General features: G+C 48.8%; 1 protein-coding gene across 2 annotated transcripts in view; it reads right to left on the reverse strand.

Annotated features, from left to right (window-relative positions):
* The window catches only part of LOC123231770 (coronin-7-like), a 112,769-nt gene that overhangs the window by 77,172 nt on the left and 16,451 nt on the right, over positions 1-19,146 (reverse strand). For both annotated transcript variants that reach the window (XM_044658086.1, XM_044658078.1), the window contains exons 6-7: positions 16,844-16,920; positions 5,552-5,602 (exon numbers count right to left, since the gene is read on the reverse strand). In XM_044658086.1, coding sequence (XP_044514021.1) covers positions 5,552-5,602; positions 16,844-16,920 — 128 coding nt within the window. The remainder of the gene's footprint in view (positions 1-5,551; positions 5,603-16,843; positions 16,921-19,146) is intronic.

Consider the following 19,146-nt stretch of genomic DNA (forward strand, 5'->3'; position numbering starts at 1 on the left):
CTTCCTAGGTTTTCAGTTCTATTCGGGCTCTATGATCTAAGGGCCAATCTATTATTCTGACATTCTATTATTCTAACCCGAGGAGGGAAAGAAGCAGATGCATGACACAAAGCAATCAATGGCAGACACCCCAGAAATGGCTGGAGAGAGACTAACGTGTCTTATCTTCCTCACAAAGATTCAACCTCCGGGCCAGTACAACTTTCTCTTCGGACTCCCTGAATTTCCCCCGAAGCCACTCCAGGCCCCCCCTGTCAGCGAGCGTGCCCCGGGAGGTTCTCGTGAGAACGCTCTCCCTGGGAGGCCCCTCTCCCCCACACCGGGCCCCCCGCACCACTCGCACACTGACGCTGGCCAACGCTCCCTAATAGAAGCCAGGTGTGGGCCAGATGCCACGACCGGAAGTGGGGGCAGGGCTGCCTGGGAGGGGGAGCATTCCTGGCCTCTGGGAGGGTTCCGAGTCCTTCTCTCCCCACAATGCACACGGGAACCCAGTAAGTTAGCGCTGGGCACAGTCCTTCCCCATTCCCCAAAAAGGTGTGAGGCAGAGGTCAGGTAGGAGGAATGAATCCCTCTAAATCCATATTCCTGGGGCCCTTTCCCCTCCTTCAGAGAGGTGTTCAAATCTCTCTGTCGACAGCAATCCTTTCCCCTCCGCTGTCTCCCAGGGGGCTCCGAGGCCCCTTACCATTTTCTCTGGGCTGGAGGAGGAAGAGAAACAAATTCAGGTGCACAGAGGGTGCCGCCCAACCTGGTTGGGGCAGGACTGGGGCATTCTAGAACCCTAGAATCTAGGCTCTGATTTATACCAGTTAATCCTGCCTCTGATAGTCATTCTCAACATGGCCTCAAGCGAGACATTTAGCTCCCTGGGTCTTTCATCCTCACTGCTAAAAGGAGGGCTTGAAGAAAAAATAAAAAGGAGGGCTTGGACTAATGGCCTCTCAGGTCCCCTTCAGTCCCAGACCTGTGACCCTCAAACAGAGAATTCCCTGGGCCCAGGTCTTCCCCATTTGGATCTCTACATGGCCTAAAGGCCACCTGGGGCTGGGCTCTGGAGGGAGAGAACCTCCTGAGAGAAGGGCAGGCCAGCCTACACTGGAGACAAGATGGAATTCTCTGTGGCCAAAGATCCTTGGAGGTGTCCTGCTTCAAAATGGGGCACGGGATTTTTACAGGTTAAATTTGGGGAGACAGTATTTGGGAGAGGAAATGGAGTAGGAAGTACAGGGTGTGAATTTTTACATATCAACTTCCCTGAATGTGATCTGAGGACATTTGAGTTATAGCTCTCCATCTCTGGTGAGCCAGAGGAACTGGTTCTTAATGACAGATTTACAGGACATAAGAACTGTCAGTAGGAAACTCCCTCCCCTGCCCCCACCCCCTCCCAAGCCTTCAAAGGCCTTGTTTCCCCTCTTTTTTGGGTACCTAACCTGTCTTCCGCTGTCAACTAGCCTTGTGTCCCCCTCAACCTCCACTTCTTTTTGTGGTGCCTAAGGTCACTATCCCTCCTCTCCCCATTACCTACCACACTGCCACAAACAGGCCTCCCAGATCCTGGGTGTGCCAGGGCCCACCGCTTCCTAAAGTCTCCATCTGCCCCGAATTCTCAATGGCCAGAAAGACAGAATAGCAAATCAAGTCAGGACAACATCTTTGGCAGATCCCTACACCTACACATAGATACCCTGTGCTCTACCCTGAAGGGAGTATGTTCAGCTATCCATCAGTTAATTTCCTTTTATTTTTATTTTATTTTTAAAACTCTTACTTTCTTAGTATCAGTTCTAGGACTGAGCAAGTGTGATGAATTGACTTGTCCAAGGTCCCACAGCTGGGAAAAGAATCTGAGGCCATATTTGAACCCAGGACCTCTCCTCTCTAGGCCTGGTCCACTAAGTTACCCCCCCCCTCCATTCCCTTTTAAAGTATTTATTGATAAAGGACCACTTAAGGCAAGGTGTCCCCATGGCAGAACCCTGGTGTTCTGTACAATGTGAATAGGGCTTCCATGAATGGCTATCAATGCAAACACTATTTCCCCACTGAAAATACTAAAAGATGCATATGTAAAAATATTCAATACATGTTAAAGCATTTCATCAAGAAAACAGACTTAATTTTTCTTGTCTCCCCCCGCCAAAAAAATTTTCCCTCTCTACCCACCATCCCCGGAACTCTGCTCCAAGAGTATGCCAAAATCCCAGACCTGGAACTACCATTTATGGAAAGCCTTCGTGTAAACCTGAAAGCTGCTCACTAGATGAGAGTCATTATTATGAGTTATGTCAATAGACTCCAAGTCCAAAAATTTCCATGGTCAAATGAGTTTGATAAATGTGGAGTGAAGGTGTTACTGCTCCCCTGGGGATCTGCATCAGACTCAAAGATGGGATAAGAGAAGACTTGACAATTTGGATGAAAAAGATCTAAGGGTCTGAGTGACCAGTAAATTGGGATGGGGCAGACCCTCTCTCCCCTGGTTCTGCTCACATCGCATCTAGGGTCGTGTGTTCACAGTGGGGCCCATTTCAGAAAGCACACCGGTGGGCTGGCACTCAGCCAGGACGGGAAGGGGACCAGAAATCATCTCTTAGGAGGATGCATGGAAAGAACCAGAGAGGAGGAAAGCCTGAGCAGCGCATTATGGAAGCGTTTGAAGGACTGTCCTAGGGGAGAGGGATGGAAACTGTTCAGCTTGGCCAGGAGGCAGGACGCCTGGCAGCCATGCACGGGAGTTGTAAAGGGGCAGATTTAGGTTTGGTGCCAGCCAAAAGGGAGAAGGAAGGCCTGGAGAGGGGGTGAGCTGCCTTTCCTGGAGCTGGATGACCACTTATCTATCAATGATGAGAAAAACAGTAGGCAGCTAAGTGACTCAGGAGTTAAGAGTGCTAGCCTGGAGTTAGGAAGACCTGGGTTCAAATCCAGATTCGGACACTTCTAGGATATGTGTCCCTGGGCAAATCACTTCACTTCTGATGGCCTGACAAAAGGATCCACTGGAAAAGGCAAACTGCTCCAGAATCCTCGGGGTCCCAGAGAGCCCAGGCTGTGGCGTTAGAGGACCCGACCTCGAACTCTGGCTCTGCCATTTCATCTCTGTGTACTTTCTTCACCTGACCATGTGGGGCTGGCCAAGACCAGCGGTATCAAATGCACACAGAAATGGGGGCCTGAAGCCAGACCTAAGGATCTCTGTGACCTCTTTTCTTGTGTTTTACGAAAGAGTAAACGTTTCCCAGCCTCGCTTCGCTTTGCTCTGGCGAGGTAAGGCTCACGCGGGCTCCTGGCGGGCCTGAGGCTCCTTCGCCCTCCCCAGCCTGGGCCGGGCACCAGAGCTCATCCTCCATCCAGGAGCCGGGGCTGACGGAGCCCGGGGCAGGCTGACTGAGGTGCCAAATGCTCTTGGCAGGGAGGCGACGGTGTCGGGATCGCTGCTGGAAAAGTCAGCTCATGTCTCCGAAGGCTCGGCTGGCCCGGCCCGAGCGGCTACAGACACATCTGCTCTCGCACTCCAGCGGGCCTGCCAACGGCCTGGTTCACAGCCCGCTCTCTGGGGGCAGTCACCCTGCGCCGACCCCCCGGGCTCCTGGGCTCGACAGCCTGGCTCCAGGGAGTCAGGAAGGCTTCAGAAGACAAACAAAAGGCTGCCATGGGAGGGGGAAGGAGGTAAATTGAGGCTGGCCAAGAAAAGAAAGGCGGCTCTCTCTGGCACTGACCCTTTGGGGGGATGAGGCAAAATGAAGTTTCAGCTTTGAATGGGCCTCTCCTCCTCCTCCTCCTCTTCCTCAGGGCTTACATTGTGACAGGACTTTCTTGATGCTAACCCTCTGGGGGAGAGAGTACAAACTTTACTAGCTCCATTATCTGGATGAAGAAACTGAGTCTCATTGAGCGGATGTGACATGCGCAGTCACAAACTGAGGCTCAGAGCTGGACTCAAGCCTGGGTCTCTGGACTCCCCGACTAGGAAGCTTTTGCTGCTCACCCTCGAGGTAAAGCCTCTAAAGCAGTGACCGACAGTCTGTTGCAGGCAGCCCTGAACCTTGGGCCTTGCTCTCCCGACGGGCCCGAGGGCTGCGCCATTCTCCCTGGGACGCTCCCAGGGAGGGGGGTGCCCACCACGAGGCTGCCCTCTCTGTCGGGGCCGCCCCCGGGCAGATGTGCATCTCCCAAGCCCCCCACTGTGGCCTACAATGCGGGATTTACTCCTCCCCAATCCCCCCACTCGGGCAGCGGCCCTGGGAGGTACGAGCTGGCAGACAAGCTCCAGGAGAGGGGCAAAGGCGTGGAAGGGAGGCAGAAAGAACACTGGCTCTGGCTCTGGCTCCGGGGCCCGGCACACAGAAACTGCTTTATACGTTTCTAGACTGACCGCCTGACCTGGGTTCAAATATGGCCTCTCCCTGAGACACTCGGGCCACGTGACTGAGCCTCCCTGGCCTGTGGTTTCCTCCTCTAAAATAAGGCCCTGGGAGCAGCCGGCCTCTGCCGAGGGAGGGCTAAGGATTCAGAAGGGACTGAGGACAAATGTCATGGGTGGGTGTGTGTGTGCTTCTAGCTCTCCCTCTGCCTGGGCCATGCCAAGGGGGCACAGCCCAAGAGAAAGTCAGCAATTAAATTAGCTTTTCAAGCCACAGGAAACAGCTAATGATACCATGTGGACAGCCAAGCCAGAGGTGGTGCCTCAGCCTGCGGTCAAGGTCTGGACCTGGGATCCGGCTCGTCCGGACTCGCTTCCCAGAAACGGCTTCTAACCCGTCACCTGACCATCGTCCAGCCCTTCCACCTGAGCCCTCGCCCCTCGGCCGCCCCAAAGGTCCGGGAAGTGAAGTCCGAGCCCTTCCCGGCAGCCCGCTCAGCGGCGGAGGCCCTGGGCCAGTGCCAGGGAGAGGAGAAGAGGATCCACTGCTCCTAACTCTAACCCGGCCCGGGAGTAAAAGTGGCTCGAGTCAGACTGACGTTCCACGCAACAAAAACATTTCCTCAGCCTTATGAGGTACCTAAGAGTGGAGGCTGCCGGGCCTCCCCATCCCGAGGGTCTTTAAGCAGAGGCTGGACAACCTCTGACTGGGGACGTTTTCTATCGGGTTCCTGTTTGTTGCTGTGCAGTCATTTTGCAGTTGTGTCTGACTCTTCATGGCCCCACTTGGGGTTTTCCTGGCAGAGACACTGGAGCGGTTTGCCATTCCCTTCTCTCGATCGTTTTTAGATGGGGAGCCCGGAGCCAGCGGGGTTAAGTGACTTGCCCAGGAAGTATTTGAGGTCAGATCTGAACTCAGAAAGATGAGTCTTTCTGATTCTGAGGCCAGTGTGCCAACCATTGTACCACCCAGCTGCTGGGACTCCTGTTTAGGTATAGTTTAAACTAGAGAGACGTTTAAGTTCCTTCTGACTGGACCTGGGCCTGCAAATCTGCTCTGCTTACTTACAGAGAGGCCTTGGCCAAGTCACAACCTCTCGGGGCCTCAGGTTCTTCCCCTATCTAATGAGGGTGCCCTTAAGTCCCTTCTAGTTCTATCTTTCTGAATCATCCCGATGTGAATACCTGAGAAGCGGTGGGTTTTGTTCTGGGATCAAAGACACGGAGATGCTTGTCCTGAAAAAGACAAAAGACAAAAAATCAGTGTTGTCACCACATTTTGGGAAAACAAGAGTGACCTTCTCCGAAAAGGCCTGAGGGGCCAGTGGAGTGATCCTTGATTCGTACTTAAGAGTTAGGAATACAGCAGAGGGTAGACTCAGTGAGGAGTCACATGGAGATTTGGGGTCACGAGAGACAGTGAAAGTCTGCAGTGACAAGATACAGTAAAGCACAGTTGGTTTGTTGTGAGAACCAAGAAAACCAACCGGATTCTATCTCAAGAACACCAATTCTATCTTGTTTTTCTGCAAATCATCCATGGGAAACAGGATGGCAGCAGCCATCTATTGTTTCATAAATGCAGGTGGTGCAATTAATCAGCATCTCCTAATTCTGGGAAAGGAAAGTCCTTTATAAAACCCATTTGCCTCCTCCCAACTCTTCCCCCTTCCCAACTTGGAAAGCCTTTACATTTCCCTCCATTTAGAAATCAGATTGCCTAATTTTGTATCCTGGTTTGTATCCTGCTTATTGTTTTATTTTAATTAATTTGTCTTATTTGTTTTTAAAACATAAAAATCTGTCTCCCCCTGTATTCAGGGTCATTGGACTAACTGAAGAGTCCACTGACCCATTTATTATGCCAGTTTTGCTGATAAATTATATAATTCTGATTGTATTTCCTAGTTATTATAAATTATCTGCCAAAGAGGTCTGGCCCTAATGCCTCTCCAGATCCAATTCCAATTTTCTACTGCATCTATACCTCCCTTCCCAACCCACAGAGCCCAGAAACCAGTCAGTCCCCACCACAGGTACCTGGTTACCTAGAGAACCTAAAAAGCTGGAAATTAAGAACAGAAAGGAAAAGGCCAAGTGAATGATCCATCCTGCTGTCTTTAACCAACCACATACACACTGTTCAGGCCTTGAGCCCCAGGCCACAGGGGATCTGCAAGAAGAAAACAAGGCCCCTACTCTCAGGAAGCTTACAGTCTGGTTGAGGACAAAAATCTAGCAAAAATAAAACCATTTTTAAAACAATTAAATGTGTACTGTGTGGCATTTTACTGTGAAAAGGAAGATACTACCTCTCGTGAACACTGGGGGATTACCTGGGCAATGGGTTGGATTGTTCAGACCTTTTGAAACAAGGCAAACGTTGTTATACTTGTTTTGCATGTTCTTGGTTTTCCTTTAGAGGAAATGGGTAGTAGATGAGAAGGAGAGTCTTATTTTCTCCTTGAGGGGCATGGGAATATAAATGAGGTATGGAGATATACATCGGGGAGTTAATTAGCGAAAGATTAAGTAGGAATGTTGAGTGGAGCATCTAAAAATCTCAGTGTCACATAATAGAGGAGGCTTCTTGACCAGCCAAGTGTCAGCCTGGGAATATAGAATGTCAAAATGAGTTCAATCAAAAACAACCAGGTGAGCAATCCTAAAATTAGCAGAGGTATTCTGCCATGGAAGATGGCATTCTCTTCTGGATCACTGAGGGATCTGAAACAATGATATGGATCACCTGGCCTAGAGAAGGTCAGAAGTCAAGCAAGACCAGGGAAACTGGAGCTAAATAGGATAGGGATACTCCCAAAGAAATAATTTTAAAAGGTTGTACAAAAATATTCATAGCCATGCTGTTTGTGATGGAAAAAAAAAATTAGAAAATGAGGGGATGTCCTTCGATTGGGGAATGGCTGAACAAATTGTGGTAGATGATGGGGGTGGAATATTATTGTGCTATAATAAACTGCTTTTTTTCTATAAGAACTGGAAAGACTTCCATGAATTGATGTGGAATAAAATGAGCAGATCCAGGAGAACATTGTACACAGAAACTGAAACATTATGGGACGATCAAATGTAATCAACTTTGCTACTAATAGCAACGCAATGATCTAGGACAATTCCAAAGGACTTATGAGAAAGAATGTTATCCACATCAAGAGAAAGAACTATGGGGGTAGAAACACAAAACACAGGGAAAAAAGCATATGATTTATCAATTTTTATATGGGTATAGGATTTTAGGGTTTTGGTTTTTAAAAGATTACTCTATTACAAAAACGAATAATATGGAAATAGATATCAAGTAATTACACATGTACAACCCAGTGCAATTGCTTGTCAGCTCTGGGAGAGGGGAGGGGAGAAGGGAGGGAGAAAAAATGAATCATGAGACTATGGAAAAATATTTTTAAATAAAATAAAATAAAAGATAAACAAATAGGACAGGAAATTTAAGTTCTACCTTAGACTAGGTTATCTAGGCCAATCCTATTTTACAGATGAAGAAACTAAGGCTGAGAAAGGTTAGGACTAGAAAAGTGTTCTCTTTTCGCTTTTAATTATTTTACCTTGAGATACTATTGTATAATTTCCTTGAGGGCAAAGACCATTAGGAATTGGGTACTGCAGATCCCTGAAACCTAGGAACTGGGACGTAGATTTTCAAGTTGGAAATTAAAGAGGAAAAGTCTAGAAAGCAGTGAAACCAAAAGCCCTAACGGTCAAATGCCAAAGTCCCTGATTCAGGGGCTGAGAAGGATCTGGGATCCTCCAAAAAAGGCCTAAGACTCAGGATAAGATAATGCTTTCCAAGCTACAACAAGAACGACTTCAAAAAAAAGAAGAGCTCAACGATGGCCAACAAGTTTAAAGGGGACTTCCTCTAATAGTATACGGTGGTACGTAGTAGATGCTTAATAAATGTTTACTGATAGATTTCTGGGACAGGAGAAAGAAGGAGAAGAAAGAGGAAGAAACAGATGGGCAGAGGCAGAGAATGACCTGTCAAGTCTTAGAGTTCTGAGACGTTCACTACTCCTCTAGGGTCCCTTTCAACATGATCACTGGGCTTAGCTTGTGACGGGGGGCAAAGAAGTAAAGGACCTGGTCCGTCAGAAGCAGTGTCCATGGCACAGAACAGTGAGAGAAGTCTGGATGAGCAGGGCAAGGTAAAATGGGGAGTGTTGTGAGCACCAGGCAAGAAGAAAGTGCACCCGTCTCCACGTGACAGCAAGGCCCCTGGAGACTAAGTTCTGCTCTGAGCTAGCTATGCCGATGTCTCCCTGACTTAGGGGTGGGGGTAGGCCTCGGGGTCTTACCCATCTGTGAGAGATGGGGTCGAGTGAACCCCTAATGTCTCTCTCAGCTCTATTTTCTATTTCAGGTTCTCTTTAGCACTAACATCCATAGGATTATAGATACAGGGAGGGAACCCATCCCTAAGGCCCAGAGAGGCCGAATGACGAGCCCCCAAGACACACGGATAAGCAACAGAGGTGGGATTCAAACCCAGATCTCCTGACTCTATTTAACTGCTAAATCCAAAGCTCTTTCCGCTATACCACGATGCCTCTCAAACACTATGACCCCATCCAAGTCCTTGGCTTCAGAGAGAGCACGATAAAAGGAGTAACTTTGTTCTAGGATTTGTATCCATGCACAAAATCATGCTTTCAGATGCTTTCAGACTTCAGTAGCGGGGCCAGGATGTCCATTCTGCTGCTGTGACCCTCTAAAAAAAGAGCTAAGCGCCCAGCTCCCCCACAAAGGCTCCTCATCGACACGGGAAGGCGAGCTGCCACAGTGGCTGACCAAGCCCCGGTGGCCGACCAAGCCCCGGCTGCCCGTGCAGAGGAGCGAGCACTGGAGGAGTACACAGGGCACTCGGTCTCTCCCGGAGCCCCTCGCTGCCCTGACACAGTCGCCGCGGTCCCATAATTCACAGAGCAGGGTGACTGGCCAAGCTCTCCCCAACCCTCCAGACTCATTTCAAATGGTAACCCCTGCTGGGTAGCACTTTAGTGCCAAAGGGTTTTCACAGCTATCTCACGCTCTCTTCATTCTTCAGAGGTGGTGACTGTCCTAATCCCCATTTTACAGAGGAGGAAACTTGAGAGCCCGGGAGGCCAAGCGCTCGAGGTCCCTCAGCAAGCGGATGGAAAGGCAGAGACGAGAACCCGGCCCAGGCCTCGTTTTTCTGCCTTCCGCTAGGTTTGCCCGCCTCTCGTCCCGGACCCGAGCACAGGCAGCCCCAGCGAGGAAGACGCCTTTGCCCCTTCTTCACTAGCCGTTCCTGGCCGGGGCTCAGCTGGGGAGAGGCAGAGAAAGCCTTCCTAGCCTCAGACCCCTCCCAGGCCGCCGGACTCTGGGAAACGAGTTCTTGTAGCCAGAGCTTCTGCTGGGCTGGGCGAGGGCAGCAACTCCACGGCCAGTTAACGTCACCTCTCCCGGCCTCCTTAGTTTATTCATCTGGTGAAGGGGTTGGATTAGATGACCTCCGAGGTCTTTTTTCACCATTAACTTAGACGTGAGCTTCCTGCTCTGAATCTACGATCCTCGATGATCGCTTGCACCAGGCTAGGATCAGAAAAATGCCAAACTCCCTCTTCTTCATCTTTAGAGGGCGAGGATTTGGATAAGAGTCCCCTACATATTATAATCTGCCAGGTGTTATCTAAAACAAAACCTTCTATGCCAACGCTGCTCACCCTTATCCCAACCTAGTCATGGATTTCCTTGATGTCACTAATAGAGGTGAGTTCTGCTAGGTTAGTAAGGCTTTGCCTACCACCTATGCTCGTCTTTTAAAATATTAAAAAGAACCTTAGAGAATGGGGTGAGGGGGGAGCTACCATATTAAGGTATTACCAGTTTATTTGTCATTTATGGCTTGAGGTGATTTACAGAGGAGCTTTGATGAAGCAAGGTGGCTTAGATTAGAGTGCTAGACCTGAAGTCAGGAAGACTTCTCTTCATGAGTTCAAATCCAGTCTCAGACATTTACTAGCTGTGACCCTGGGCAAATCTTAGCCTTTTTTGCCTCGATTTCCTCATCTGTAAAATGAGTTGGAGAAGGAAACGACAAACCACTCCAATATCTTTGCCACAAAAACATAACTAGGGTCACAAAGAGTTGGACATGACTGAAACACTCGACAAGTCCATGTGACGGAACCATAACTCAGGAGAGCTAGTACTTTAATCATGGCCCTTACGGTAATCCAGCTTCCTACCTTACAGAACAAGAGGACACACAGAAGATGTACAGGAGGGAACAGATAGAAGGGAGGGTCTGACATGGCAGATATGCATTGTGATCTGCTTTCCCGGAGGGAACAGTTGCATCTCTCACAGAAATACTAATTTTCATGAACTGAAATTCATGAGGTGAGAGGAAAATGAATAGGTCAAAACCAAGACACATGGTAAAGCCTGCAGTAAAGCTTACTAGCCCCAACAGCACCATGACTGTCTCTGTCCAACAGGTATTGTTATTTATTTTTTAACACAAGTACCAAAAGAATGAGAATAACAGAAAATAAAAATAAAACGAGGGGGACTGAGCTTCTTTGAGGACTTGGTATGAAACTACAGAGTAATGAGCCAACAGCTGGTGATGATAACTTACTTACACAAGAAGCTTCTAAGCCAGAGAATCAAATGCTCTAATCCCCCATTCCTGAACTGTGAACTCAAAACCTGACCAGTGACACAATGAACGCGGGGCCCCAGACAAGGATCAGTGAGGAGAGAGCAACCTCTAGTGGCCACCTTCCAACCCAACTCCCTCCAGCTCCCAGCCCTAGAAACTGGCCTGGCTTTCTGGCACAGCAGAATAACAGAAGAAAAGCCTTTTGGAGTGTCAGTGGCTTATTTTGCAGGTGGGAATACTAAGGTCTGGAGAAGGGATGAATGGCTCCCATTTCACTGAGGTTAAGATCTCCAAGGTCATGCTACTGAGTTAGTGCAATAACTGGAACTAGAACCCAGAACCCTTTGAGATTCCTTTTCCATGCCTTTTGCTGCTCTCTTCTGCCTCTCTTAACTTCTACACAGACACTACTTTAAACAGGAAAAAAGAGCAACTGGCTAAGACCTTTCTAACACTAAGAATAGATGAGAAGGAACCAATAATCCAACTCTTATCCTAAGAACTGCCCAACAAAGGAATGGACTGAATTTGAAAAGAATTCTGTTTTCCTCAGGAAAAGTCTTGCATGAGCCCATCAGGGAGGGAGCAGAAGAGATACCAGCTCGAGCTAGGATGTGAGCTAGGTGGCCTGTGAGGTCCCTCCAGCTCTGGGATTCTATGACTCTATGGATGAGTCCTGTGCGTGTATGCATGCGTGTGTGTGTGTGTGTGTGTATGTTTTTGTTTTAATTCTGTGTATTGGTTCCAAGGCAGAAGAGTGGTAAGGGCAGGGTAATGGGGTTAAGTGACTAGGCCAGGATCACCCATCTAGGAAGTGTCTGAGGCCAGATTCTTGGCCTGGCTCTCAATCCACTGAGCCCCCCAGCTGCCCCCACCATTACGTGTTTATCTTCCCATCTAAATTCAAAGAACAAATCTATTCATGTAATAAGTGGCTCTCCTCAGAACACAGCAGAATCCTGTGGCAAAACGGTGAGAATGTTTGCCTTGGAGTCAGGAGCCCTGCCTAAGGGGACATACGTGTTGCAGGCAACACCTGGGGTCAGGGTCAGGGTGAGGTCCCTGGCACCTACCACCTTGGGTGCCGTCACTGTACTTCAGGCCGAGGAAACAAGAGCCAGAACTTGAGGCTTAGTTGCCCCAGACAAAAGGGCAGCACAGGCTGGGGTCCCCTGAGGGGAGAGGCAGCTGCAGCAGCGAGCAAATAAAGATTTCAGAGACAATGTGTGATGGCTAATATTGACTCAGATGTGTTCGTGAGGATTACTGGGCTCAGTGCCTGCTTCTGGGCTTGACAACTGACAGGATAACAATACCCTCCCATTTCTAGAGCACTTTCAGGCTTACAACAATCTGGGGCAAGGTAGCTCACATTCCTAGTGACTCGTTTAATGGGCACTGTAATGCCCACTTCACAGATGGGGAAAATCCAGACCAAAGCGCAGGAGTGCTTTGTCCACAGTCAGGACAACAACAGACGTGGGACCAGAGACCAGGTCTTCTGACTACAGGCCAGCATTCTGTCCCCTCTAATATACCACCTAATTGTCAGTGTTCCCTAGCCCAGGAGACCTTCTTCCTTCTGTCTTTTGGTCTAAGCTCCTCTCTTTCTTTTCTGCTAGCATTGCTGATCCCTGCCGGGGGCCCTCAGCACATAGGAGGCTGCTGCTGCCCCGGCGGAATGTGGCACATTACTATTAAAGTAAATTACTTCTTATGAAGTGCACACGCACGCCCGAACACCTCCCCCACATCGCCTCCCGGGGGGCACAGAATTAGAAGTCAGCAGACGGGCTGCCACTTTGCTGCCTCAGTGAGCCCAGACCCTGGGAACCTGCACAGTTACTGTGGAAACCGCTGCCACGTCCTCAGAGACCTGCTCAGGCGGGGGACCCAGGGAGCCCTCAGCATGGCATTTTGGGGGCCAGCTGCCTCCGGCACACCCAGCCTGGTCCAGCCCCCTTCTCGCTCCTAGCCAGCCCCTCAGGCAGCCCTGACAGCATGAGGGGTAGGTTAAGGGAATGAGGAAAAGTTAGAAGGGATTAGTATGTGGGACTAGTAAACCTGAGAAGGTAAGGAAAGAGGAAGGAGAAGAGAATAAAAGGGCAGGAAGGGAACCTGGAGAGAAACCTTCTCCTCATTCCTCTTCCACCCTAAGACCCCTCCTCAGGACACTTGAAGAGAGATACAGATGTGGCAGATGAACCCATTACAAAATGTCAAAGCTGGAAGGGACCTCAGAAGCCACAGAGTTCCTTTTCTCCCTCCTCCGCCGTCTTACCAGGCAAGAGAGAAGCAATTTGCTCAAGGCCAGATCACTCATTAGTAGAAGAGTCTGAACTTCTGGGCATTTCCCCCTCAACATTTCTCTGGCTATGGATACCCCGTGCTTGAAATGTGCACTCATTTTCTCAACCAAATACCTGCTCTGGGTCACCCTCCAGCTCAGAAACACCCCTAATGCCTCTTCTGCCTTCTCAGGGTACAGATTACTGAATCAGGAGCCAGGAGACCTATCAAGAGAACCCCAGGCAAATCGCTTCTAATTCTCTGAGCCTCAGTTTCCCCTTCTGTAAACAGGGAGTGAACACCTATCTCCTAGGGAATTATACTATACTATTTAATTACCTTGGCTACTTGCCATGGATTTAGGTGCAATATACACAGCTCTGGAATGTTCATCCCAACCAAAGTCAACCTTTCCCCTCAAAGATTCTCTATGTCCTCGAGCACTCACAGGTTTTAGGACAGGAGAATTTGGTCCTAACTACATGCTACCAAGTCATCACTAACCAGGGATATTTCTACTCCAACGAATGGAAGGAAGACTGGAAAGAAACTCCTACAGCAGGGGTCGGCAACCTTTTTGGCCGTGAGAGCCATAAACGCCACATTTTTTAAAGTGTAATTTCATGAGAGCCGTACAGTGCTCACAGTGCGCTCCTGTAACAGTGCCTGAAAAAAAATGGACTTTATGGCTCCTGCAGAAAGAGCCGTATGTTGCCAACCCCTGTCCTACAGGGCAAGGATCATTTCCTTTTGTCTTCTAATGCCTACCCCTGAGCCTGGTGTACAGCAAGTGCTCTCTCTGCTCTGTCTCTATCTCTAAGTGAATCTGAGAGCGAAACATAGAAGAACCATAGGGGCAGGCAACCTCTTAGAAGGGTGAAAGAGATATCTTCAAGAAAACCAGAATGCCACTAAAAGCAGAATTGTTCACAAACGGAGTTTGAAGTCATCTTTGAATACAAAAAACACATGAGAAGGAAACATCTTCCATCCCAAAAGATGAATCTCTTCTCATCCCCTCTGGCTGTCCCTTGAAGTCCAGCTACAGAAGCCTGGGTTTCCAGAAAGCCTAGAAAACTGACCTGCCCTCGCTCCGTCACAAAAGTCCTGGGCACAGAAAGGAAGACACTCCTCCAAGAAGCCTGTTATTGCTTCTAAGTGCTGCTCTGGCCGCACCCGTTGGCCCTGCAACCTCGGCTCTCCATCTGCTTGGCTGGAGGGGAGAGGGGGGCTCGGGAAATCTGGCTTCTGAGGCTTCCACTCCCCTCCCACCACCCACAAAAGCCTCAGCCCGGTGGGGAAAAGACAATCTCTCATTCAGCTCTGGAAAAGCTGGGGGAAGCCATGGACGGAGGAAAAGGAAAGGGATGCCGCAGAGGAGCCAGATTTCACAAGAGTCGGGGGAAGAAGGGAAGAAAAGGAGCATTTATTTATGAGGCACCTACTATGTGCCAGGCATGACAGGAAGCACTTTACAAACATGATCTCATTTGATCCACGCCACAACCCGGAGGGAAGTGCTGTTACTGTCCCCATTTTATAGGTGAGGAAATCAACAAACAGAGGTGACAGGGCTCACACGCTGATGTGATGGAGTCCTGCAGCTAGAAGTATCTGTCGCTGGATTTGACACCCCCCAGCCCCGCATGTTCTAACTCCAGACCCAGCATTCTGTGCACTCCGGTGCCCCCTAGCGGCCTTGAGGTAAAGATCCTCCTGCACCCTTGTAGGATGGACTCACAGACAGACACACACTGCCCTTCTATCTCTCTCTCCATAAGTGCAGAACCAGACCATCTAAGCCTCATCAAGGCCCTCCTGTCACTGCTCTGGAAAGGAAGGAAAGGAGCCCTGGGCGAGGAGCCAGAAGCCCTGGATCCTGCCCCCGGGTCTCTGGGCAAAAGTATCTCCCGTCTCCCTGGGTCTGAGTGTGTTCATCTGTAAATGGGGAGCTGAACCAGGTGATTCTAAGGTCCCTTCTACCTCTAGCAGCGACTCAGGGCATCCAAAGGCCTCCTCAGGCTGGTCCCCTTCCTATCTCACACACTGCCAGCCAGCAGACGGCTCACCACTGCTGGATGATGAGAGCACAATAGTTAAGTGCTGGGAGCAGAGTTCCAATGGAGGTCCCCTGACGCGGTCCAGGGCGATGCCCATCGCACCACACGGCTCCTGAGCATGTGCTATGTGCCCAATAAACATCTGAGAGGCTCCGAGGCTCCCCCGGTGGCAGCAAGAAGGGATCTCTGAGGCCGTCGAGTCTAACCTCCCCTTCCCTGCACAGATGAAGGCACTGGAGCTCAGGGAGATGAAGCAACTCTCCCAGAGCCACACAGGGACGGAGAGGCCGAGGCTTGAACCCAGTTCTTCTACTTCCAAATCCCCTGCCCTGTCTGCTGTATGGCTTGACACTCATTTCTTGTGGCATCCTGCTGGCCAAGCTGCACTGTAGGGTTTCCTGGCCTGGGGTTGGGGAGCTTGTTTTTCAATATGATGATGACTGTATAGGAGTGTAACTGTAATCCTATGTATTTTATTTTGTGTATTTAAAAACATTATTCTGAGAAAGGGTCTGCAGGCTTCGGAGCGTCAAGGCCGGGGTGGGAGCTAGTACCACAAAAAGACCTAAGAAGGCCTGGGGTAGTGGGTGCTGTTCAGGGCCGAGAGGGGCTGGCACAGTCCCAGCCAGCCGGCCAGCTTTGGATCCCCAACAGCTCTGCCATAAAATTAATACCTAATAAGTATTTCTAACCTCCACGATAAATCTCTCTTCCAGGCGTCTTTGCAATTGCCTCGATACCTAACACAGGGCTTCGCACACAGGAGCGCCTCAGCAAATGTTGGGCAAATGAATTATTAATCCAGAGAGATCCAGACAAAGGCTGGATAAAAGAGTTCCAACGAGTGACCAACAGAGGGAAGCAGCAGGCTTTCCTGAAGCATCTCACAAATACTCCCATGCCCTGGGAGAGTGTCCCTTTGAAGTCTTCCCCCTCCCAGCCCCAGGCTCCTGAGCACTGGTCCAGCTTTGGGGATTTCCAGGAGTGAGGAAGAGAAGAGGGGCTCCTGCTCGCCTCAAATGGCTGAGAAGCCTTGGACTAGATGCCCTGGAATGAATCCCAAAGCAGAGTACATCTGATCCTCTGGCCTGAGGCTGACATGAGTCTAAGCCATATTTGTTACCTCTTCCCACCCCTTCCTCCTCAGCTCTCCTGGAATCCTAGCAGCCCTCAGGGAAGGCTGTGGAGAAGGGAGAGGGCACTAGCAGAACACGTGCCTCCCCTATTCAATCACACCCACAGCTGGAAAGAAGAGCAGCAAGGCTCCTATCGGGGCTCTCCCCAGGCCCTAAAGGTCAGGCACCACCTCTCTGAGCCCTGGGCACCAACGACTCCACCCAGGCTGTAAAATGCCAACAGACAGGGAGACCAAGCTCAGCCTCGTTCACTAAGCGCCTGTCCCACCCCTTTGCCAGGCAGGCCCGGCTCCCAGCAATCCCCTCAATACTCTAGCCCACTCACCTTGCATGATGTGCCCAGGAGAACACCGTCAGAGCTCCAGGCCACACTCTGAACCTGGTCGCTGTGGCTGCCCAGTTCTAGGAAGAAGCAGAAAAAAAAAAGTTAGGGAAATATACAGCCACCAGAGGAAAATAAGGAGCAAACGGGGATCCCTCAGGAGGTCCAAAACCACTTAGGGCTCCTATTGGTGCTACTGGACAGCAGCTGGGGCCTTCTAGAGAAGTAGTCATGCTATGAAGGAGAGGGCACCAACCTGAATCAACACACTTGGATACAGGGCCAGAAACCATCATCTATTAGCTGGATAACTTTGGGGTAAGCAATGTCACCCTTCTAAGCCTCAATTTCCTCATCTGTATAATATAAGTATCAAAACTATAAAGGGCTATTGAAATATTAATTAATTATTATACCCCTGCCCAAGAAGTTTTTCCTATCAAAAGAGAAAAACAGGTATTGATTGCATCTGCACCTGTGCTACCCAGTCATCATTCTTGAACCACTTCTTTCATCATGAAATTCTCCTCTTAGAAAATCTTCAGTGAAAACCTTCAAACCTCCTGAATCTAAATTTAGCTTGGCATTCATGACTCTCTAATCTAGTCCCATCTTTATCGATCTCATTCAAATCAGTTAAATGTTTGTTAGGCATCCATGTTCTATAAATTGACTTGCTCCCCTTGTTTGTCCAGTATCTCACAATCTCTAGAATGGGTCACATTAATTCCTGACCCCCGGTCTTTTTTCATCCCTCTCCTTTATGTACACTCAGTACTCACCTTTCAACCTATCTAAATCTTATCTATCCTACCTCCTTCAAAAGCCTTCCCTGACTTCTCTAGCCACAGTGTCATTTCTCTCTTCTCTGAATTCACAGAATTTGAGATTTGGAAGGGAACTCAGTGGTTATCCAAATCAGTCTATACACCGGAAGAGCCCCAACTCTAATACACCCAACAAGGGATCATTCCACCTTAGAGGCAAGGCAGCCCCTTCCACTTCTAGGCAGCTCTGCAAGCCTTTCCAGAATCAAGATAAAAAAGAGGAGAAAGGACCTACTTGTTCAAAAATATTTACTGTTGCTCTTTTTTTTTTTAAACCCTTGTACTTCGGTGTATTGTCTCATAGGTGGAAGAGTGGTAAGGGTGGGCAATGGGGGTCAAGTGACTTGCCCAGGGTCACACAGCTGGGAAGTGGCTGAGGCCGGGTTTGAACCTAGGACCTCCTGTCTCTAGGCCTGACTCTCACTCCACTGAGCTACCCAGCTGCCCCACTGTTGCTCTTTTTGTGGTAGCAAAGAATTGGAAATTGAAGGGATGTCCATCAATTGGGGAACAGCTAAACAAATTCTGGCATATAATGGTGACAGAATATTATTGTGCTATAAGGAATGATAAACAGGTTGACTTCAGAAAGATCTGGAAAGACCTACATGAACTGATGCAGAGTGAAATGAGTAGAACCAGGAAAACATTGTACACAGTAATAGCAATATTGTGGAATGACCAACTGAGATAGACTTCGCTACTCTGAGCAACGCAATGATCCAGGACAAATCTGAGGGACTTAGGACAAAGAAGGCTATCCACCTCCATAGAAAGAACTATTAGAGTCTGTTGTGAGGAAGATTAGATTACCATTACCTATATTTTCTACAAGTCGGAATGCAGATAAAAGCCTATGATATTTCAATTGTTTATTTGGGGTTATGTTTTGAGGTTTTGGTTTTACAAGATTACTCTCTTACAAAAATGAACAATATGGAAAAACACAATTTTTTTAAATTTAAAAACATGAGGATTGGCAGGGGCTTTAGAGGTCACCCAGTCCTATTTCCATGTTCTCATCAGATAGCTGCCTAATGGTACTGTGGGGAATAAAGCCTCTAATTCCTGCCTCTAATGCTGTTGTTGCTTCGGGGAATGTGACATTCTAGAATAATTTTTCATAATCACATTTCCATAGAGATTTAACATTTTCAAAGGCTTTCACATACCTTATTTCAATTGATCCTCAAAAGTCCTTTGATACAAGTTGTACCCATGCTATTAATCCTATTTTAAAAATAAGGAAACTGAGGCTCCAAGATCAAATGGCTTGCTATGGGTCACAACTTGAAAATTTCAGTACCAGAATTTAAACCAAAATAATAATAATAATAATTTGAAACAAGATCTCTTTTGACTTTGTTCAAAACTCTTTCCAGTACACCAGGTCTGTACTGGAAAGGGGACAACAAGGAAAAGAGATTTGGGGAAGGAGGGAGAAGGAAACAACTGAAATAATTTAGTGGTCACCAGACA

This window comes from Gracilinanus agilis, chromosome 1 (genome assembly GCF_016433145.1).
Source record: "Gracilinanus agilis isolate LMUSP501 chromosome 1, AgileGrace, whole genome shotgun sequence".
Taxonomy (NCBI): domain Eukaryota; kingdom Metazoa; phylum Chordata; class Mammalia; order Didelphimorphia; family Didelphidae; genus Gracilinanus; species Gracilinanus agilis.